Source organism: Petromyzon marinus, chromosome 84, assembly GCF_048934315.1.
Source record: "Petromyzon marinus isolate PM22_M1 ecotype Great Lakes invasive population chromosome 84, UKy_Petmar_22M1.pri1.0, whole genome shotgun sequence".
In the NCBI taxonomy this organism is placed as follows: Eukaryota; Metazoa; Chordata; class Hyperoartia; order Petromyzontiformes; family Petromyzontidae; genus Petromyzon; species Petromyzon marinus.
Window position 1 is genome coordinate 2,293,287 of NC_133749.1, and position 23,645 is coordinate 2,316,931.

The following is a 23,645-nucleotide window of genomic DNA, read 5'->3' on the forward strand; positions in this document are numbered from 1 at the left end:
TGGGTGTGGTAGTGTGGTGTGTGGGTGTGGTGCGGGTGGGTGGTGTGTGTGGGTGGGTGGGTGTGTGGGTGGTGTGTGTGGTGTGGGTGGTGTGTGTGGTGTGTGTGGTGTGTGTGTGTGGGTGGTGTGGTGGGTGTGTGGTGTGTAGTGTGGGTGGTGTGTGTGTGTGTGGTGTGGGTGGTGTGTGTGTGTGTGGTGTGGGTGGTGGGTGGTGTGGGTGGGTGTGGGTGGGTGTGGGTGGGTGGTGTGTGTGGTGTGTGTGGTGTGTGGGTGGGTGTTGTGTGTGGTGTGGTGTGTGGTAGTGTGGGTGGTGTGTGTGTGTGGTGTGTGGGTGGTGTGTGTGTGTGTGGTGTGGGGGTGGTGTGGTGGGTGGGTGGTGTGGTAGTGGGTGGTGTGGGTGGGTTGGTGGGTGTGTGGGTGGTGTGTGTGGTGGGTTGTGTGTGGGGTGGTGTGTGGGTGGTGTGTGGGTGTGGTGTGGGTGGTGGTGTGGGTGGTGTGTGGTAGTGTGGGTGGGTGTGGTGTGTGTGGTGTGGTGTGTGGGTGGGTGTGTGTGGGTGGGTGTGTGGGTGGTGTGTGGTGTGGGTGGTGTGTGGTGGTGTGTGGTGTGGGTGGTGTGTTGTGGTGTGGTGTGGGTGGTGTGTGGGTGGTGTGTGTGGTGTGTGGGTGGGTGTGGTGTGGTGTGTGTGTGGTGTGTGTGTGGTGTGTGTGTGGGTGGTGTGTGTGTGGTGTGTGTGTGGTGTGTGTGGTGGTGCGGGTGGGTGAGTGAGTGGGTGGGTGAGTGAGTGGGTGAGTGAGTGTGTGGGTGAGTGTGTGACTGAGTGAGTGAGTGGGTGAGTGAGTGAGTGTGTGAGTGTGTGACTGACTGAGGAGTGACTGAGTGAGTGAGTGACTGAGTGAGTGAGTGACTGAGTGAGTGTGTGACTGACTGAGGAGTGACTGAGTGAGTGAGTGACTGACGTGCAACAGGAAGACGTGGAGCTGAGTGAACTTCCCAGCGGTGTCAATATTGGCCTCTGTGAAGGACGCCGCTGCTGCTGGGCCGTGCCAGGCTAGGTGCATGTTGCGGACACTGCCGGGCTAGTTGGAGGCGGCGTGTCCGAGTGTCCGCGTGTCCGAGTGTCCGAGTGTCCGAGTGTCCGAGTGTCCGAGTGTCCGAGTGTCCGAGTGTCCGAGTGTCCGCGTCTTTGTGTCCCCAGAACCTCCTGAAGACGCAGAAGGAAACCCGGACCGCGGACGGCAGACGTAGAATCACTCCACTGTGCATCGCGCAGTTAGACACGGGGTGATTCACACACTCAGACACACACACACAGACACTCAGACACACAGACACTCACACTCACACACACAGACACACAGACGTAGAATCACTCCACTGTGCATCGCGCAGTTAGACACGGGGTGATTCACACACTCAGACACACACACACAGACACTCAGACACACAGACACTCACACTCACAGACACACACAGACGTAGAATCACTCCACTGTGCATCGCGCAGTTAGACACGGGGTGATTCACACACTCAGACACACACACTCACACACACACAGACACTCACACACACACACACACAGACACACACACAGACACACAGACACACAGACACTCACACACACAGACACACAGACGTAGAATCGCTCCACTGTGCATCGCGCAGTTAGACACGGGGTGATTCACACACTCAGACACACAGACACTCACACACACAGACACACAGACACTCACACACACACACAGACACACACAGACAGACAGACACTCACACACACACACAGACACACAGACGTAGAATCACTCCACTGTGCATCGCGCAGTTAGACACGGGGTGATTCACACACTCAGACACACACACACTCACACACACACAGACACTCACACACACACAGACACTCACACACACACACAGACGTAGAATCACTCCACTGTGCATCGCGCAGTTAGACACGGGGTGATTCACACACACAGACACACACACACACACACAGACACTCGCACACACAGACACACACACACAGACACTCACACACACACAGACACTCACACACACACACAGACTCAGAATCACTCCACTGTGCATCGCGCAGTTAGACACGGGGTGATTCACACACTCAGACACACACACTCACACACACAGACACACAGACACTCACACACACAGACACACACTCACACACACACACACACAGACACTCACACACAGACACTCAGACACACAGACACTCACACACACAGACACACAGACGTAGAATCACTCCACTGTGCATCGCGCAGTTAGACACGGGGTGATTCACACACTCAGACACACAGACACTCACACACACAGACACACAGACACTCACACACACAGACACACACAGACAGACAGACACTCACACACACACACAGACACACAGACGTAGAATCACTCCACTGTGCATCGTGCAGTTAGACACGGGGTGATTCACACACACAGACACTCACACACAGACACACAGACGTAGAATCACTCCACTGTGCATCGCGCAGTTAGACACGGGGTGATTCACACACTCAGACACACAGACACTCACACACAGAGACACACAGACACTCACACACACAGACACACACTCACACACACACACACACAGACACTCACACACATACACTCACAGACACACACACAGACACACAGACGTAGAATCACTCCACTGTGCATCGCGCAGTTAGACACGGGGTGATTCACACACTCAGACACACACACAGACACACAGACACTCACACACAGACACTCGCAGACACACACACACACACACAGACGTAGAATCACTCCACTGTGCATCGCGCAGTTAGACACGGGGTGATTCACACACACAGACACTCACACACAGACACTCACAGACACACACACACACACAGACGTAGAATCACTCCACTGTGCATCGTGCAGTTAGACACGGGGTGATTCACACACTCAGACACACACACAGACACACAGACACTCACACACAGACACTCACAGACACACACACACACAGACATAGAATCACTCCACTGTGCATCGCGCAGTTAGACACGGGGTGATTCACACACACAGACACACAGACACTCACACACACAGACACACAGACACTCACACACACAGACACACTCACACACACACAGACACACAGACACTCACACACAGACACACACACACTCACACACACTCACATACAGACACACAGACACTCACACACACACAGACACTCACACACACACAGACACTCACACACACACAGACACACAGACACACAGACGTAGAATCACTCCACTGTGCATCGCGCAGTTAGACACGGGGTGATTCACACACTCACACACACAGACACTCACACACACAGACACTCACACACACAGACACACTCACACACACACAGACACACAGACGTAGAATCACTCCACTGTGCATCGCGCAGTTAGACACGGGGTGATTCACACACACAGACACACAGACACTCACACACACAGACACAGACACTCACACACAGACACACAGACACTCACACAGACACACAGACTCACAGACGTGGAATCACTCCACTGTGCATCGTGCAGTTAGACACGGGGTGATTCACACACTCACACACACACACTCACACAGACACACTCACACAGACACTCACACACACAGACACACAGACACTCACACACAGACACACAGACACTCACACACACACAGACACACAGACGTGGAATCACTCCACTGTGCATCGCGCAGTTAGACACGGGGTGATTCACACACTCACACAGACACACTCACACAGACACTCACACACAGACACACAGACACTCACACACAGACACACACACACTCACACACACTCACATACAGACACACACACACACAGACACTCACACACACACACAGACACTCACACACAGACACACAGACACTCACACACACACTCACACACACACTCACACACACACTCACACACACACTCACATACAGACACACACACACAGACACACAGTCACACACACACAGACACACAGACACTCACACACACACAGACACTCACACACAGACACACACACACTCACACACACACTCACACAGACACACAGACACACACACACAGACACACACACAGACACACAGACGTAGAATCACTCCACTGTGCATCGCGCAGTTAGACACGGGGTGATTCACACACTCACACAGACACACATACACAGAGACACACAGACACACAGACACTCACATGCACACAGACACACAGACGTAGAATCACTCCACTGTGCATCGCGCAGTTAGACACGGGGTGATTCACACACTCACATACAGACACACACACACAGACACACACACAGACACACAGAGACAGACACACAGACACTCACACACACACACACACAGACACACAGACACTCACACACAGACACACTCACTCACACAGACACACTTACTCACACAGAGACCCATAGACTCACTCACACAGAGACCCATAGACTCACTCACACAGAGACCCATAGACTCATCACACAGAGACCCATAGACTCACTCACACAGAGACCCACAGACTCACCACACACAGAGACCCATAGACTCACTCACACAGAGACCCATAGACTCACTCACACAGAGACCCATAGACTCATCACACAGAGACCCATAGACTCACTCACACAGAGACCCATAGACTCACTCACACAGAGACCCATAGACTCACTCACACAGAGACCCATAGACTCATCACACAGAGACCCATAGACTCACTCACACAGAGACCCACAGACTCACCACACACAGAGACCCACAGACTCACTCACACAGAGACCCACAGACTCACTCACACAGAGACCCATAAACTCACTCACACAGAGACCCATAGACTCACTCACACAGAGACCCATAGACTCACTCACACAGAGACCCATAGACTCACTCACACAGAGACCCACAGACTCACTCACACAGAGACCCATAGACTCACACACACAGAGACCCATAGACTCACTCGCACAGAGACCCATAGACTCACTCGCACAGAGACCCATAGACTCACTCACACAGAGACCCACAGACTCACTCACACAGAGACCCATAGACTCACTCACACAGAGATGCATAGACTCACTCACACAGAGACCCATAGACTCACTCACACAGAGACCCATAGACTCACTCACACAGAGACCCATAGACTCACTCACACAGAGACCCATAGACTCACACAGAGACCCATAGACTCACTCACACAGAGACCCACAGACTCACTCACACAGAGACCCATAGACTCACTCACACAGAGACCCATAGACTCACTCACACAGAGACCCACAGACTCACTCACACAGAGACCCACAGACTCACTCACACAGACACCCACAGACTCACTCACACAGAGACCCATAGACTCACTCACACAGAGACCCATAGACTCACTCACACAGAGACCCATAGACTCACTCACACAGAGACCCACAGACTCGGTGTTCATGCTACACGGGGAATATTTGTCTTTGTGTCTCTAACGTGTGCGTGTTTTGCGGTTGTGTCCGTGTGTGTGTGTCCGTCCATGTCTCATTGTGTCTGTGTCTGTGTGCGTGCGTCTGTGTGTCTGGGTGTCCATGTGCGAGTCCTTGTGTGTGTGTCTATGTGTGTCTGTGTGTGTCTCTGTGTGTGTGTGTGTCTGTGTGCGTGCGTCTGTGTGTCTGGGTGTCCATGTGCGAGTCCTTGTGTGTGTGTCTATGTGTGTCTGTGTGTGTCTCTGTGTGTGTGTGTGTCTGTGTGTGTGTCTGTGTGTGTGCCTGTGTGTGTCTGTGTATGTGTGTGTATGTGTGTGTGTCTTTTTGTTGTATGTGTGTGTCTGTGTGTGTGTGTGTCTCTGTGTGTGTGTATGTGTGTGTATGTGCGTGTGTCTTTTTTTGTGTGTGTCTGTGTGTCTGTGTGTGTGTCTGTGTGTGTGTCTGTGTGTGTGTGTGTGTCTGTGTGTGTCTGTGTGTGTGTGTCTCTGTGTGTGTGTGTCTCTGTGTGTGTGTGTCTGTGTGTGTCTGTGTGTGTGTGTCTCTGTGTGTGTGTGTCTCTGTGTGTGTCTCTGTGTGTGTCTCTGTGTGTGTGTCTCTGTGTGTGTGTGTCTCTGTGTGTGTGTGTCTGTGTGTGTGTGTGTCTGTGTGTGTCTCTGTGTGTGTCTCTGTGTGTGTCTGTGTGTGTGTGTCTGTGTGTGTGTCTCTGTGTGTGTGTGTCTCTGTGTGTGTGTCTCTGTGTGTGTGTGTGTCTCTGTGTGTATGTAGAGACATGGTGTTACCCTCTCCGTTTCGAGCTGCCGCCCTGGGAGGGGGTGGCTCGTCCTCCCAGTCCTTGGGCTCTCCCCCTCCCACCCCGGGCAGGCCCGAGCAGGCCGAGGCCCAGGCTTCGCCACCGGCTAGGCCCGATGCACAGAGACTCGGGTAACAGAGAGTTTACGTGTCTATGTGTCTGTGTGTCTGTGTGTGTGTGTGTGTGTCTGTGTGTGTCTGTGTGTGTGTGTGTGTGTCTGTGTGTGCGTGTGTGTGTGTGTGTCTGTGTGTGTCCTTGAGTTTACACGTCTGTGTGTGTCTACGTGTCTACGTGTCTGTGTGTCTGTGTGTCTCAATGTCTGTGTGTCTCAGTATCTGTGTGTCTGTGTGTCTGCGTGCCTGTGTGTCTGTGTGTCTACGTGTCTGTGTGTCTCAGTGTCTACCTGTCTGTGTGTCTGTGTGTCTCAGTGTCTGTGTGTCTCTGTGTCTGTGTGTCTGTGTGTCTACGTGTCTGTGTGTTTCAGTGTCTGTGTGTCTCAGTGTCTACATGTCTGTGTGTCTCAGTGTCTCAGTGTCTCAGTGTCTGTGTGTCTGTGTGTCTCTGTGTCTATGTGTCTGTGTCTACGCGTCTATGTGTCTACGTGTCTGTGTGTCTGTGTGTCTCACTGCGCATGTCTCCGTGTCTCACTGCGTGTGTCTCCGTGTCTGCGTGTCTCCATGTCTCACTGTGTCTCCGTGTCTCCGTGTCTCCGTGTCTCACTGTGTCTCCGTGTCTCACTGTGTCTCCTTGTCTCACTGCGCGTGTCTCCGTGTCTCACTGCGTGTCTCACTGCGTGTCTCACTGCGTGTGTCTCCGTGTCTCCGTGTCTGCGTGTCTCCGTGTCTCGCCGCGCGTGTCTCCGTGTCTCACTGCGTGTCTCACTGCGCGTGTCTCCGTGTCTCACTGCGCATGTCTCCGTGTCTCCGTGTCTGCGTGTCTCCGTGTCTCACTGCGCATGTCTCCGTGTCTCCGTGTCTGCGTGTCTCCGTGTCTCACTGCGCGTGTCTCCGTGTCTCCATGTCTCACTGTGTCTCCGTGTCTCACTGTGTCTCCGTGTCTCACTGCGCGTGCCTCCGTGTCTGCGTGTCTCCGTGTCTCACTGCGCGTGTCTCCGTGTCTCCGTGTCTCACTGCTTGTCTCACTGCGTGTGTCTCCGTGTCTCCGTGTCTGCGTGTCTCCGTGTCTCGCCGCGCGTGTCCCAGATTGGAGCCGATGTCCGCCCTGGATTCACGCTTCACCGACCGGCCACGAGCCGGCCCCTCCCAGCCGCCACCACCACCACCACCAACATCGTCGGCACCACCGCCACCGGCACCACCACCACTACCGGCACCACCGGCACCACCGCCATCGACAGCACCGCCACCGACACCACCACCACCACCATCAGCAGCAGCAGCGCCACCACCGCCACCACCGCCATCGTCACCGCCACCTTTGTCAGCGTTGGGAGTGCCGCCGCCGCCGCCAACAGCAGCAGCAGCACCACCACAGCCGCTGTCGTCGCCATCGGCAACAACAACAACAACCACAACCACAACCACGGCGGTCGCCAACACCGCCGCCGCCAACACCACCGCCAACAGCAGCAGCAGCATCAGCAGCATCATGGAAGTCAACAACAACAATGCCACCACCACCACAGCCACAACCGCCACCACCGCCGCTAGTGCTGTGTCCTGCACTGTGGCGCATACAGGTGTGTGTGTGTGTGACTGTGTGTGTGTGTGTGTGACCATGTGTGTGAGACTGTGTGTGTGACTGTGTGTGTGTGTGTGACTGTGTGTGACCGTGTGTGACCGTGTGTGTGTGACCATGTGTGTGTGACTGTGTGTGACTGTGTGTGTGTGGGTGACTGTGTGTGTGTGGGTGACTGTGTGTGTGTGTGTGTGACTGTGTGTGTGGGTGACTGTGAGTGTGTGACTGTGTGTGTGGGTGACTGTGTGTGTGGGTGACTGTGTGTGTGGGTGACTGTGTGTGTGGGTGACTGTGTGTGTGGGTGACTGTGTGTGTGGGTGACTGTGTGTGTGGGTGACTGTGTGTGTGTGACTGTGTGTGTGACCGTGTGTGTGTGTGTGTGACTGTGTGTGTGTGACTGTGTGACTGTGTGTGTGTGTGTGTGACTGTGTGTGTGTATGTGTGGCAAAACAACCCCCTACCTCCTCGCGGTGCCGGACGGGCAACTCTGTCGTGGACAGTGCTGTGGGGGAGGGCCAATTCCGATTGGCTCCTCCCCTCACGGCATCTGTGTCCACCACAGGGGCTAAATGGGGGCTCTGGACGGGTGCGAGGTGCTGGTAACCCCTCCACCTTCAATTAATTACCACTAAACCACGAGTTAAACTGAAATATGTAACTAATAAGCTTGTGCCGGAGGCCCCGGGGGGACAGGCGTCTATGACGTCTCCTGGCCAAACCCTAATTGGCGGAGCCTGGAGATTGAATCTCTACCCTCGGGGTTCCTCCAGAAACAACGAAAAGCCACTTCGTGTGGCCACGTGGAATGTTCGAACGCTCACTGCGGAGGAAAGGCTGCCACTCCTCTGTCGGGAGCTGGACCGGTACCGCCTGGATCTCTGTGGCATTCAGGAGGTCCGGTGGACCAGTTCTGGCTCCTGCCACCATGAGGGGTGGACAGTCCTCTACTCGGGGCAGCAGACTGCCAAACAACAGGGTGTGGCTCTTCTTTTGAACAAAAGAATGAAGGGGGCGTGGGAGCGTGGCGGTGAGGTGTGGGAAGCTGTAAGCCCCAGGCTACTTTTTGGCTCACCTTCCCATCAATCGGAGGTGAGGAGTGGTGGTCGTGGTTACTTATGCCCCCACCAAAGACGAGCATCCGTGGAGGGATGCAGGCAAAGCCGATGAGTCAGATGCCTTCTATGACCTCCTGTCACAGGTGCTGGCTAAAGTGGCCCCTCGGGATAGAGTCATCATGTTGGGTGACTTCAATGCCTGAGTTGGTCATGATGCTGGCACTTGGTCTGGAGTGATTGGAGGGCATGGGCCAGATCAGCTCAATAACAACGGTAGGAGGCTGCTAGATTTTTGTGCAGCCCATAGGCTTGTAATTACCAACACGCTGTTCCGGCATCGGCGCATCCACACAACATCATGGATGCATGCTGGGTCCAAGCAAGAACATCTGCTGGACTACATAGTGACGGACCAGCAGATGCGAGCCCATGTCCTTGACACCAGAACCTACCGTGGAGCTGATCTGCCCTCTGACCATCGACTAGTCATCTGTAAGATGCGCCTGCCATTCTTCCGCTCCAGTGGTGGGTGTACACCCAGGACCCCATTCCAACCTAAAGTGGCTTGGTCTCAGTTATCTGATGAAAGTTGCAAGCGAGAATTTCATCATCGCTTGCGGCTGGGGTTGGCATCGTCCCCGACTCCTCCTGATGTCGAGGGTAAATGGGCGAGGTTTAGGACTGTGACTCATGCAGCTGCAATGGCTGCTTTGGGTACGCGGTCCAGACCTCTCCAGAGACCCTGGCTGACAGAGGAGGTGTTCAAGATGGTTGAGAAAAAGCGACAGGCCCACACTAATTGTCTACAGCATCCCACGTCAAAGAATGAAGAGGCTTACCGCAGCCTTCGCTTGGAGGTTCGGAGAGCCGTGAGGCGCTGCAAGGATGGGTGGTGGTCGCAGGTTGCTGAGGAGATGGAATCTGCCTCAGTGGCTCACGATCACAAATCTATATTTAACTCCATCAAAAAAGTAACCTGCAGCGCCACACCTATTACCATCATTAGGGGAAAAAACGGTCATCCAATCTCCAACCCCCAGGAACAGGTTTGCAGATTTGCTGAGCATTTATGTGAGGTCCTGGGGGAGGGGAAATCCCTCAGCCAGGAAAACATCGTGGCACAAAGTGAGGATGACCCTGCTGAGGCTGCGGTGCCTCAAATATTGGAAGAAGTCACCCCCTGTGAGTGGCTGGCTGAGGTGCCATCTGTTGAGGAAGTACTGAAGGCGATCCGGAGTCTGAGACCAGAAAAGGCAGCGGGCAGAGATGATCTCCCAAGCAAAATGCTGAGGGAGGGTGGCGTTTGTGCACAGACTGCCCTATATGACATCATAACAACAGTCTGGACCACTGGACGGGTTCCGCAGGATTGGAAGGATGCCCTGGTGGTCGCCCTCTTTAAGAAGGGGGACCGCACAGGCTGTAACAACTACAGGGGCATCTCACTCCTCAGTGTGCCGGGAAAGGTCCTGGCAAGGATTATTCAACATCGCCTTGCCAGGCACGCTGAGGAGAGGCTTGCGGAGCCCCAATGCGGTTTCAGGAAAGGGCGGTCCTGCACAGATGCCATATTTTCTGTCTGTCTGCTACAGCAGAGGTGTAGGGAATTCCCACAAGACCTACATCTCTGCTTTATTGACCTGGTCAAGGCCTATGATACCATCAGTTGGCCTGGGCTCTGGGTTGTTCTTCGTGCTTTTGGAGTACCTGACCCTCTGCCCACGATCATTAAGGACCTTCATGATGGTGAGCGGGCCCGGGTAAAACTACGTGGCCGGGAGTCAGAGCCATTCCCTGTACACCTTGGGGTGCGACAGGGATGTCCTCTGGCTCCCACATTATTTAACATCTATTTTGACCACGTAGTACATGAAGCCTTCAATAGCTGTCCCGGGGGAATCTCCATATGGTACAGATATAATGGGAGGCTGATCGACGCCCGGGTGCGGTCAAAGGATGGCTCCCTATTGCTCAACTACGTTATGTATGCTGATGATTTGGTAATAGCTGCTCATTCAGAGGAGGAGTTGGAGACGCTGCTGCTGAGACTGGAGTGTGCCATCAGCCCCACCAAAACTATGCACCTGCCTGGGTATTTTGTACCATCGGACACTCCACCCCCACAACTCCCAATCGGTGATGGGGCAGTTGTGGAGAGAGTGGAGAGTTTCCCATACCTGGGCAGTGTGCTTATGACCGGCTCCAGTTTAACAGCAGAGGTCTCACTCCGAATCAGTCGAGCGGCAATATCTTTTCATCGTTTGTGTAACGCTGTGTGGAAGCTACCTGGTCTGTCGCTCCGCACTAAGCTTCAGGTCTTCTCGGCCACGGTCATTCCCTCCCTTCCCTACGCTTGCGAAACGTGGACCCCCTAATGGAACATCTTCGCCGGTTAGAAACATTTAGGCTGGCCTCCCTACGATCCATCCGGGGTTTAACCAGACTGGATTGTGTGAGGAGCTCACAAATCCTTGAAAGATCTGGGCAAGGTCCCATCGGTGAGCTCCTCCGGCGGGCAAGGCTGCGATGGCTGGGTCAGGCAGCCCGCATGCCCAGCCACCGCATGCCGAAACAGCTTTTGTTCGGCCGGATCGAGGGGGCTAAACGAGCGCGGCACGGGCTAGAGAAGAGATGGAGTGATGTGGTACAGGAGGACGTGGAGCTGAGTGGACTTGCCGATGACTGGTACCAGCGGTGTCAAGATCGGCCTCTGTGGAGGAGGCTCGTGAAGGACGCTACTGGGCAGTTGGAGGCAGTCGCCCTCCAACAACAACGGAGGGCGGAGGAGCGACGCTCACAACAACGAGCGGAATGCCGGGTGGCTAAATCACAGCAGGTTGGCACAGTAGGGGGCACAGGTGGTGCATCAGCCAGTCACCTCAGTCAGTCGACCCGTGGCACCTGGGTCTGCCCGCGGGCGTTCGACACTTCACGTGGCCTAGGGTGCACATAGCCTGGCACAAGCGTCGTGGTGACGTCACCGCCACTTAGTGGCGAATGGCGGTTGTTGTTGTTGTTGTGTGACTGTGTGTGTGTGTGTGTGCGACTGTGTGTGACTGTGTGTGTGTGTGAATGTGTTCCAGGCGGACCGGTGGTTACCCCAGCGGCCGTCGCCACGGCAACAGCCACACACGGCAACAGCTGTGTCGCTGTGAGTGGGGCGGCTGTAGGGACGGTGGCCACGGTAGTCACCACCACCACGCCCACACAGCCACAACAACAGCCAGACAGGTGAGTACGTGTGTGTGTACGTGAGTGTGTCTGTGTGAGTGTGTGTGTGTACGTGAGTGTGTGTGTGTGTGTACGTGAGTGTGTGTACATGTGTGTGTGCGTACATGAGTGTGTGTGTGTGTACGTGAGTGTGTGTGTGTACATGAGTGTACGTGTGTGTACGTGTGTGTGAGCGCGTGTGTGTGTGTACGTGTGTGTGTATGTGAGTGTGTGTGTGTACGTGAGTGTGTGTGTGTGTACGTGAGTGTGTGTACGTGAGTGTACGTGTGTACATGAGTGTACGTGTGTGTGTGTGTACGTGTGTGTACGTGAGTGTGTGTGTGTACGTGTCTGTGTGTGTGTATACGTGAGTGTGTGTATTCGTGAGTGTGTACGTGTGTGTGTACGTGTGTGTGAGCGCGTGTGTGTGTACGTGTGTACGTGTGTGTATACGTGAGTACGTGTGTGTATACGTGAGTACGTGAGTGTGTGTATACGTGAGTACGTGTGTGTGCGCGTGAGTGAGTGTGTGTGTACGTGAGTACGTGTGTGTGTGCGTGTGTACGTGAGTGTGTGTATGCGTGAGTACGTGTGTGTGTGCGTGTGTACGTGAGTGTGTGTGTACGTGAGTACGTGTGTGTGTGTGTGCGCGTGTCTTACACACGGTGGTCTCCATCTTTGCATTTCCACCCCTCCACCACCCCCCGCGCGCCGTTCAGGCCGTTCCCAACGCAGCCCACGGCCGTCCCAGCGCCCGTCAAACCTCAGCCGGTCGACGCCGGTGCCGGTGCCGGTGCCGCCGGTGCCGCCGCCGTCAGCAGCAGCACCGCCTCCAGCAGCAGCAGTACCAGCAGCAGTAGCAGCAGCAGCAGCAGCAGCGATGGCGATGGCGGTGGTGGTGGCGATGCCGGCGTCGAAGACCGGCGTCCGCCCGGCGGTGCCGCGGCGGCCGCCCCCCCGCCGCCGCCGCCAGCGCCGGCGGCCGCCGCCCCGGTTGCGGCCCCGGCGCCTTCAGCTCAGCATCATCAGCATCATCAGCAGCATCATCAGCATCATCATCAGCAGCAGCAGCAGCAGCGGCACCTTCACCAGCGGTCACTGGTCAAGCGAGCGGCTTCGGAGGCCGCGTCCGGGGCCGCGGCCGCCGTGCGGAGGAAAGGGCGACCCCGCAAGGAGGGGAGGGGCGGGGGGGGTACAGGGGCGGGGGGGCTGCACGGGGGAGCCGGGATGACGCGCACGGTGCGGTGGGGCGGGGGGCGGGGGGGGGGCGAGCACACACACACATACACATACACGTACACACGTATACACACACTCACACACACACATACACACACACACACATACACACACACACACATACACATACACGTACACACGTATACACATACACGTACACATACACACACACGTACACACACAGACACACACACACACACGTACACACACAGACACACACACACACACACGTACACACACAGTACACACACACACACACGTATACACACACACGTACACACACACACACGTATACACACACACGTACACACACACACACGTATACACACACACGTACACACACACACACGTATACACACACACGTACACACACATACACACATATACACACACACACGTATATACATACATACACGTGTATACACACACACAGACACACACACGTATACACACACACACCTACACACGCAGACACACACACACATATACACACGTGTATACATACACACGTATACACACACACACACACGCAGACACACACACACGTACACACACACACGTATACATGCGTACACGTATACACACGCAGACACAACAACAACAACCACCATTCGCCACTAAGTGGTGGTGACGTCACCACGACGCTTGTGCCCGGCCACCTTGAGGCCACGTGAAGTGTCGAACACCCGCTGGCAGGAGGTCACGGGGCAGACCCAGCAGGTGCCACGGGTCGACTGACTGAGATGACTGGCTGATGCACCACCTGTGCCCCCTACTGTGCCAACCTGCTGTGCTTTAGCCACCCGGCGCTCCGCTCGTTATTGTGAGCGTCGCTCCTCCGCCCTCCGTTGTTGTTGGAGGGCGACTGCCTCCAACTGCCCAGTAGCATCCTTCACGAGCCTGCTCCACAGAGGCCAATCTTGACACCGCTGGTACCAGTCATCGGCAAGTCCACTCAGCTCCACGTTCTCCTGTACCACATCACTCCATCTCTTCTCTAGCCCGTGCCGCGCCCGTTTAGCCCCCTCAATCCGGCTGAACAAAAGCTGTTTCAGCATGCGGTGGCTGGGCATGCGGGCTACATGACCCAGCCATCGCAGCCTTGCCTGCCGGAGGAGCTCACCGATGGAACCTTGCCCAGATCTTTCCAGGATTTGTGAGCTCCTCACACAATCCAGTCTGGTTAAACCCAGGATGGATCGTAGACAGGCCAGCCTAAATGTTTCTAACCGGCGAAGGTGTTCCATTAGGGGGGTCCACGTTTCGCAAGCGTAGAGAAGGGAGGGAATGACCGTGGCCGAGAAGACCTGAAGCTTAGTGCGGAGCGACAGACCAGGTAGCTTCCACACAGCGTTACGCAACCGATGAAAAGATATTGCCGCTCGACTGATTCGGAGTGAGACCTCTGCTGTTAAACCGGAGCCGGTCATAAGCACACTTCCCAGGTATGGGAAACTCTCCACTCTCTCCACAACTGCCCCATCACCGATTGGGAGTTGTGGGGGTGGAGTGTCCGATGGTACAAAATACCCAGGCAGGTGCATAGTTTTGGTGGGGCTGATGGCACGCTCCAGTCTCAGCAGCAGCGTCTCCAACTCCTCCTCTGAATGAGCAGCTATTACCAAATCATCAGCATACATAACGTAGTTGAGCAATAGGGAGCCATCCTTTGACCGCACCCGGGCGTCGATCAGCGTCCCATTATATCTGTACCAGATGGAAATTCCTCCGGTACTGCTATTGAAGGCTTCACGAACTGCGTGGTCAAAATAGATATTAAATAATGTGGGAGCCAGAGGACATCCCTGTCGCACCCCAAGGTGTACAGGGAATGGCTCTGACTCCCGGCCACGTAGTTTTACCCGGGCCCGCTCACCATCATGAAGGTCCTTCATGATCGTGAGCAGAGGGTAAGGTACTCCAAAAGCATGAAGAACAACCCAGAGCCCAGGCCTATTGATCGTATCATAGGCCTTGACCAGGTCAATAAAGCAGAGATGTAGATCTTGCTGGAATTCCCTACACCTCTGCTGTAGCAGACGGACAGAAAATATGGCATCTGTGCAGGACCGCCCTTTCCTGAAACCGCATTGGGGCTCCACAAGCCTCTCCTCAGCGTGCCTGGCAAAGCAATGTTGAATAATCCTTGCCAGGACCTTTCCCGGCACACTGAGGAGTGAGATGCCCCTGTAGTTGTTACAGTCTGTGCGGTCCCCCTTCTTAAAGAGGGGGACCACCAGGGCATCCTTCCAATCCTGCGGAACCCGTCCAATGGTCCAGACTGTTGTTATGATGTCATGTAGGGCAGTCTGTGCACAAACGCCACCCTCCCTCAGCATTTCGCTTGGGAGATCATCTCTGCCCGCTGCCTTTCCTGGTCTCAGACTCCGGATCGCCTTCAGTACTTCCTCAACAGATGGCACCTCAGCCAGCCACTCACAGAGGGTGACTTCTTCCAATATTTGAGTCACCGCAGCCTCAGCAGGGTCATCCTCACTTTGTGCCACGATGTTTTCCTGGCTGAGGGATTTTCCCTCCCCCAAGACCTCACAGAAATGCTCAGCAAATCTGCAAACCTGTTCCCGGGGGTCGGAGATTGGATCAACGTTTTTTCCCCTAATGATGGTAATAGGTGTGGCGCTGCAGGTTACCTTTTTTGATGGAGTTAAATAGAGATTTGTGATCGCGAGCCACTGAGGCAGATTCCATCTCCTCAGCAACCCGCGACCACCACCCATCCTTGCAGCGCCTCACGGCTCTCCGAACCTCCGAGCGAAGGCTGCGATAAGCCTCCTCATTCTCTGACGTGGGATTCTGTAGCCGATGACAGTGGGCCTGTCGCTTTTTCTCAACCATCCTGGACACCTCCTCTGTCAGCCAGGGTCTCTGGGGAGGTCTGGACCGCGTACCCAAAGCAGCCATTGCAGCTGCATGAGTCAGTCCTAAACCTCGCCCATTTACCCTCGACATCAGGAGGAGTCGGGGACGATGCCAACGTGGTTGAGCAATAGGGAGCCATCCCTTGACCGCACCCGGACGTGAGCAGAGGGTCAGGTACTCCAAAAGCACGAAGAACAACCCAGAGCCCAGGCCTAATGATGGAATCATAAGCCTTGACCAGGTCAATAAAGCAGAGATGTAGGTCTTGTTGGAATTCCCTACACCTCTGCTGTAGCAGACGGACAGAAAATATGGCATCTGTGCAGGACCGCCCTTTCCTGAAACCGCATTGGGGCTCCGCAAGCCTCTCCTCAGCGTGCCTGGCAAGGCGATGTTGAATGATCCTTGCCAGGAGCCTTTCCCGGCACACTGAGGAGTGAGATGCCCCTGTAGTTATTACAGTCTGTGCGGTCCCCGTTCTTAAAGAGGGGGACCACCAGGGCATCATAACAACAGTCTGGACCACTGTACGTGTGTGTAATGTGTGTGTGTCTGTACGTGTGTGTGTGTGTCTGTACATGTGTGTAATGTAGTGTGTGTAATGTGTGTGTGTCTGTACGTGTGTGTGTGTGTCTGTACGTGTGTGTAATGTAGTGTGTGTAATGTGTGTGTGTCTGTACGTGTGTGTGTGTGTCTGTACGTGTGTACGTGTGTGTAATGTAGTGTGTGTAATGTACGTGTGTGTGTACGTGTGTGTACGTGTGTGTAGGTTTGAGAGTGTGTGAGTGAGAGTGTGAGAGTGTGTGAGTGTGTGTGTGTGTGTCAGTGTGAGAGTGTGTGTGTGAGTGAGAGTGTGTGTGTGAGTGTGTGAGAGTGTGAGAGTGTAAGTGTGAGAGTGTGAGAGTGTGTGGATGTGTGTGTGAGAGAGTGTGTGTGTGAGTGTAGGGGAGCGATAGTGTAGCGGTTAGCGCTACGCTGCGCTATGAACTTGGCGACCCGGGTTCGATTCCCGCTCACGGCCAACACCAGTGACGATTATCTGAACCGGTCCCGGGCCTCCCCTAGGTCGACTCAGCCTCAAATGAGTACCTGGTGCGGTGTGTAAACATCGCCACTAGGGAGACAAAGGCGGTCGGGCGTGGTGCTGGCCACCCACCCCCTCGTGTACTGTTCCGGCCTTCATAGGTGCTCGCTAACAGCACTTGCCCCTACAGTCTGTTAAGGCTATATGGGGGATCTTTGTCTTTGTACGTGTGTGTGTACATGTGTGTGTATGTGTGTGTACTGTACGTGTGTGTGTGTGTATATATACGTGTATGTACGTGTGTATGTGTACGTGTGTGTACTCTGTGTGTGTAATGTGTGTGTGTGTATATATACGTGTGTGTGTGTGTAATGTGTGTGTGTGTAATCTGTGTGTCTGTGTGTAATGTGTGTGTGTAATGTGTGTAATGTGTGTGTAAGTATGTAATGTGTGTAATGTGTGTGTGTAATATGTGTAATGTGTCTGTGTGTGTATATATACACGTGTGTGTGTGTGTAATGTGTGTGTGTGTAATGTGTGTGTGTAATGTGTGTGTAAGTATGTAATGTGTGTGTGTAATGTGTGTAATGTGTCTGTGTGTGTGTAATGTCTGTGTGTGTGTGTCTGTGTGTGTCTACCTGTGTATGTGTGTAATGTGTGTGTAGTGTGTGTAATGTGCGTGTCTGTGTGTGTGTAATGTGTGTCACTGTGTGTGTATATATATACGTGTGTGTAAGGTGTAAGTGTGTAACGTGTGTGACTGTGTGTGTGTAAGTGTGTAATGTGACTGTGTGTGTGTGTGTGTATATAGATATACGTGTGTGTAAGTGTGTAACGTGTGCGACTGTGTGTGTGTGACTGTGTGTGTGTAATGTGTGTGTAACGTGTGTGTAAGTGTGTGACTGTGTGTGACTGTGTGTGTGTGTGACTGTATGTGTGTGTAACGTGTGTGTAAGTGTGTAACGTGTGTGACTGTGTGTGTGTAACGTGTGTAACGTGTGTGACTGTGTGTGTGTGTAATGTGTCTGTGTGTGTGTCTGTGTGTGTGTATATAGATATACGTCTGTGTGTGTAACGTGTGTGTGTGTGTGTAATGTGTCTGTGTGTGTGTCTGTGTGTGTGTATATAGATATACGTGTGTGTAAGTGTGTAAGTGTGTAACGTGTGTGACTGTGTGTGTGTGTGTGTAATGTGACTGTGTGTGTGTGTGTAATGTGACTGTGTGTGTGTGTGTAATGTGTCTGTGTGTGTGTGTGTAATGTGACTGTGTGTGTGTCTGTGTGTGTGTCTGTGTGTGTAATGTGTGTGTAACGTGTGTGTAAGTGTGTAACGTGTGTGTAAGTGTGTGTAAGTGTGTAACGTGTGTGTGTGTGTAACGTGTGTGTAACGTGTGTAACGTGTGTGTGTGTAATGTGTCTGTGTGTTTGCGTGTGTGTAAGTGTGTAACGTGTGTGTAACGTGTGTGTCTGTGTGTGTGTAAGTGTGTAACGTGTGTGTAAGTGTGTAAGTGTGTAACGTGTGTGTCTGTGTGTGTAACGTGTGTGTGTGTGTGTGTAATGTGTGTGTAACGTGTGTGTGTGTGTAAGTGTGTAACGTGTGTGTCTGTGTGTCTGTGTGTGTAACGTGTGTGTCTGTGTGTGTGTGTCTGTGTGTGTAACGTGTGTGTAATGTGTGTGTAACGTGTGTGTGTGTGTGTAATGTGACTGTGTGTGTGTGTGTAATGTGACTGTCTGTGTGTGTGTGTGTAATGTGTCTGTGTGTGTGTGTAATGTGACTGTCTGTGTGTGTGTGTGTAATGTGACTGTCTGTGTGTGTGTGTGTGTAATGTGACTGTCTGTGTGTGTGTGTAATGTGTCTGTGTGTGTGTGTAATGTGACTGTCTGTGTGTGTGTGTGTAATGTGACTGTCTGTGTGTGTGTGTGTAATGTGACTGTGTGTGTGTGTAATGTGACTGTGTGTAAGTGTGTAACGTGTGTGTCTGTGTGTGTGTGTAATGTGACTGTGTGTAACGTGTGTGTCTGTGTGTATATAAGTGTGTAACGTGTGTAACGTGTGTAACGTGTGTGTGTGTTTGTGTGTTGCCAGGTGAGCCCAGTACTGGACAGGGACGCCGGGCGTCCCGGTGGTGCCGCTACCTCCGTGGGGGGGGTCCCTCACCTAGCGGCACTGCCAACACGGAAGTCGTTCAGCGTGCAGGTCGCAGACTCTCTCTGTGTCTCACTCCCTGTGTCCCTGTGTCTCCCTGTGTCTCACTGTGTCTCACTGTGTCTCCCTGTGTGTCCCTGTGCTGCCGTGGGGGGGGTCCCTCACCTAGCGGCACTGCCAACACGGAAGTCGTTCAGCGTGCAGGTCGCACACTCTGTCTCTGTGTCTCACTGTCTGTCTGTGTCTCACTGTGTGTCTCACTGTGTGTCTCACTCCCTGTGTGTCTCACTCCCTGTGTGTCTCCCTGTGTCTCCCTGTGTGTCTCACTCCCTGTGTGTCCCTGTGTGTCTCCCTGTGTCTCCCTGTGCTGCCGTGGGGGGGGTCCCTGACCTAGCGGCACTGCCAACACGGAAGTCGTTCAGCGTGCAGGTCGCAGACTCTGTCTGTGTCTCTGTCTCACTGTCTCACTGTGTCTCACTGTGTCTCACTGTGTCTCCCTGTGTCTCACTGTGTCTCCCTGTGTGTCTCCCTGTGTGTCTCCCTGTGTCTCCCTGTGTCTCACTGTGTCTCCCTGTGTCTCCCTGTGCTGCCGTGGGGGGGGTCCCTGACCTAGCGGCACTGCCAACACGGAAGTCGTTCAGCGTGCAGGTCGCACACTCTGTCTGTGTCTCTGTCTCACTGTCTCACTGTGTCTCACTGTGTCTCACTGTGTCTCCCTGTGTCTCACTGTGTCTCCCTGTGTGTCTCCCTGTGTGTCTCCCTGTGTCTCCCTGTGTCTCCCTGTGTCTCCCTGTGCTGCCGTGGGGGGGGTCCCTGACCTAGCGGCACTGCCAACACGGAAGTCGTTCAGCGTGCAGGTCGCACACTCTGTCTCTGTGTCTCTCTGTCTCACTCCCTGTGTCTCACTGTGTGTCTCACTCCCTGTCTCTCACTGTGTCTCCCTGTGTCTCACTGTGTCTCCCTGTGTCTCCCTGTGTCTCCCTGTGTGTCTCCCTGTGTCTCCCTGTGTGTCTCCCTGTGTGTCTCCCTGTGTGTCTCCCTGTGTCTCCCTGTGCTGCCGTGGGGGGGGTCCCTGACCTAGCGGCACTGCCAACACGGAAGTCGTTCAGCGTGCAGGTCGCAGACTCTGTCTGTGTCTGTGTCTTACTGTCTCACTTCCTGTTTGTGTCTCACTGTGTGTCCCTGTGTCTCACTCCCTGTGTGTCTCTCTCCCTGTGTCTCCCTGTCTTTCCCTGTGTCTCCCTGTGTCTCCCTGTGCTGCCGTGGGGGGGGTCCCTGACCTAGCGGCACTGCCAACACGGAAGTCGTTCAGCGTGCAGGTCGCAGACTCTCTCTGTGTCTCACTGTGTGTCTCCTTGTGTGTCTCCCTGTGTCTCACTGTGTGTCCCTGTGTCTCCCTGTGTCTCCCTGTGTGTCTCACTCCCTGTGTGTCTCCCTGTGTGTCTCACTCCCTGTCTCTCTGTGTCTGTGTCTCACTCCCTGTGTCTCCCTGTATCTCCCTGTGTCTTTCACTGTCTCTCTATCACTCCCTGTGTCTCTCTGTGTCTCTGTCTCACTCCCTGTGTCTCACTGTGTGTCCCTGTGTCTCACTCCCTGTGTCTCCCTGTGTGTCACTGTGTCTCACTGTGTCTCACTGTATCTCTCTGTGTCTCTCTGTGCTGCCGTGGGGGGGGTCCCTGACCTAGCAGCACTGCCAACACGGAAGTCGTTCAGCGTGCAGGTCGCAGACTCTCTCTGTGTCTGTGTCTGTCTGTCTGTGTCTCCCTGTGTCTCTCACTCCCTGTGTGTCACTGTGTCTCCCTGTGTCTGTGTCTCACTCCCTGTGTCTCCCTGTGTCTCACTGTGTCTCCATGTGTCTCACTGTGTCTCCCTGTGTCTCACTGTGTCTCCATGTGTCTCACTGTGTCTCCCTGTGTCTCACTGTGTCTCACTCCCTGTGTCTCCCTGTGTCTCCCTGTGTGTCTCACTCCCTGTGTGTCCCTGTGTCTCACTGTGTCTCCATGTGTCTCACTGTGTCTCCCTGTGTCTCACTGTGTCTCCCTGTGTCTCACTGTGTCTCCATGTGTCTCCATGTGTCTCACTGTGTCTCCCTGTGTCTCCCTGTGTCTCCCTGTGTCTCCCTGTGCTGCCGTGGGGGGGGTCCCTGACCTAGCGGCACTGCCAACACGGAAGTCGTTCAGCGTGCAGGTCGCAGACTCTCTCTGTGTCTCACTGTCTCACTGTTTGTGTCTCCCTGTGTCTCTCCCTGTGTCTCTCCCTGTGTCTCACTGTGTCTCACTGTGTCTCACTGTCTCACTCCCTGTGTGTCTCACTCCCTGTGTCTCACTGTGTGTCTCACTGTGTCTCCCTGTGTCTCACTCCCTGTGTCTCCCTGTGTCTCACTGTGTCTCCCTGTGTCTCACTGTGTCTCACTCCCTGTGTCTCCCTGTCTCTCTCCCTGTGTCTCCCTGTGTCTCCCTGTGTCTCCCTGTGTCTCCCTGTGTGTCTCCCTGTGTCTCCCTGTGTCTCCCTGTGTCTCTCCCTGTGTCTCCCTGTGTCTCCCTTCCTGTGTCTCTCCCTGTGTCTCTCCCTGTGTCTCTCTGTGTCTCCCTGTGTGTCTCACTCCCTGTGTCTCCCTGTGTCTCCCTGTGTCTCCCTGTGTCTCCCTGTGTCTCCCTGTGTCTCCCTGTGTCTCCCTGTGTCTCCCTGTGTCTCCCTGTGTCTCTCTGTGTCTCCCTGTATCTCCCTGTGTCTCCCTGTGTCTCACTGTCTCACTGTGTCTCCCTGTGTCTCACTGTGTCTCCCTGTCTCTCCCTGTGTCTCACTGTGTCTCCCTGTCTCTCCCTGTGTCTCCCTGTGTCTCCCTGTGTCTCTCACTGTCTCCCTGTGTCTCCCTGTGTCTCACTGTGTCTCCCTGTGTCTCACTGTGTCTCTCCCTGTGTCTCACTGTGTCTCCCTGTGTCTCTCCCTGTGTCTCCCTGTGTCTCACTGTGTCTCCCTGTGTCTCTCCCTGTGTCTCCCTGTGTCTCCCTGTGTCTCCCTGTGTCTCCCTGTGTCTCACTGTGTCTCCCTGTGTCTCTCACTGTCTCCCTGTGTCTCCCTGTGTCTCACTGTGTCTCCCTGTGTCTCACTGTGTCTCTCCCTGTGTCTCCCTGTGTCTCCCTGTGTCTCCCTGTGTCTCCCTGTGTCTCCCTGTGTCTCCCTGTGTCTCCCTGTGTCTCCCTGTATCTCCCTGTGTCTCCCTGTGTCTCACTGTCTCACTGTGTCTCCCTGTGTCTCACTGTGTCTCCCTGTCTCTCCCTGTGTCTCCCTGTGTCTCCCTGTGTCTCTCACTGTCTCCCTGTGTCTCCCTGTGTCTCACTGTGTCTCCCTGTGTCTCACTGTGTCTCTCCCTGTGTCTCACTGTGTCTCCCTGTGTCTCTCCCTGTGTCTCCCTGTGTCTCACTGTGTCTCCCTGTGTCTCTCCCTGTGTCTCCCTGTGTCTCCCTGTGTCTCCCTGTGTCTCCCTGTGTCTCACTGTGTCTCCCTGTGTCTCCCTGTGTCTCCCTGTGTCTCCCTGTGTCTCACTGTGTCTCCCTGTGTCTCCCTGTGTCTCCCTGTGTCTCACTGTGTCTCACTGTGTCTCACTGTGTCTCACTGTGTCTCCCTGTGTCTCCCTGTGTCTCCCCGTGTCTCCCCGTGTCTCCCTGTGTCTCCCTGTGTCTCCCTGTATCTCCCTGTGTCTCCCTGTGTCTCACTGTCTCACTGTGTCTCCCTGTGTCTCACTGTGTCTCCCTGTCTCTCCCTGTGTCTCCCTGTGTCTCCCTGTGTCTCTCACTGTCTCCCTGTGTCTCCCTGTGTCTCACTGTGTCTCCCTGTGTCTCACTGTGTCTCTCCCTGTGTCTCCCTGTGTCTCCCTGTGTCTCCCTGTGTCTCCCTGTGTCTCCCTGTGTCTCACTGTCTCACTGTGTCTCCCTGTGTCTCACTGTGTCTCCCTGTCTCTCCCTGTGTCTCCCTGTGTCTCCCTGTGTCTCTCACTGTCTCCCTGTGTCTCCCTGTGTCTCACTGTGTCTCCCTGTGTCTCACTGTGTCTCTCCCTGTGTCTCACTGTGTCTCCCTGTGTCTCTCCCTGTGTCTCCCTGTGTCTCACTGTGTCTCCCTGTGTCTCTC

At 54.4% G+C, this 23,645-nt stretch overlaps 1 protein-coding gene across 5 annotated transcripts in view; it reads left to right on the forward strand.

Moving 5' to 3' along the window:
• Positions 1-23,645, forward strand: part of HIRA (histone cell cycle regulator) — a 114,775-nt gene that overhangs the window by 66,056 nt on the left and 25,074 nt on the right. For all 5 annotated transcript variants that reach the window (XM_076057743.1, XM_076057741.1, XM_076057742.1 and 2 more), the window contains 6 exons: positions 1,197-1,282; positions 6,242-6,397; positions 7,469-7,965; positions 12,103-12,250; positions 12,949-13,468; positions 19,458-19,568. In XM_076057743.1, the coding sequence (XP_075913858.1) occupies positions 1,197-1,282; positions 6,242-6,397; positions 7,469-7,965; positions 12,103-12,250; positions 12,949-13,468; positions 19,458-19,568 (1,518 nt within the window). The remainder of the gene's footprint in view (positions 1-1,196; positions 1,283-6,241; positions 6,398-7,468; positions 7,966-12,102; positions 12,251-12,948; positions 13,469-19,457; positions 19,569-23,645) is intronic.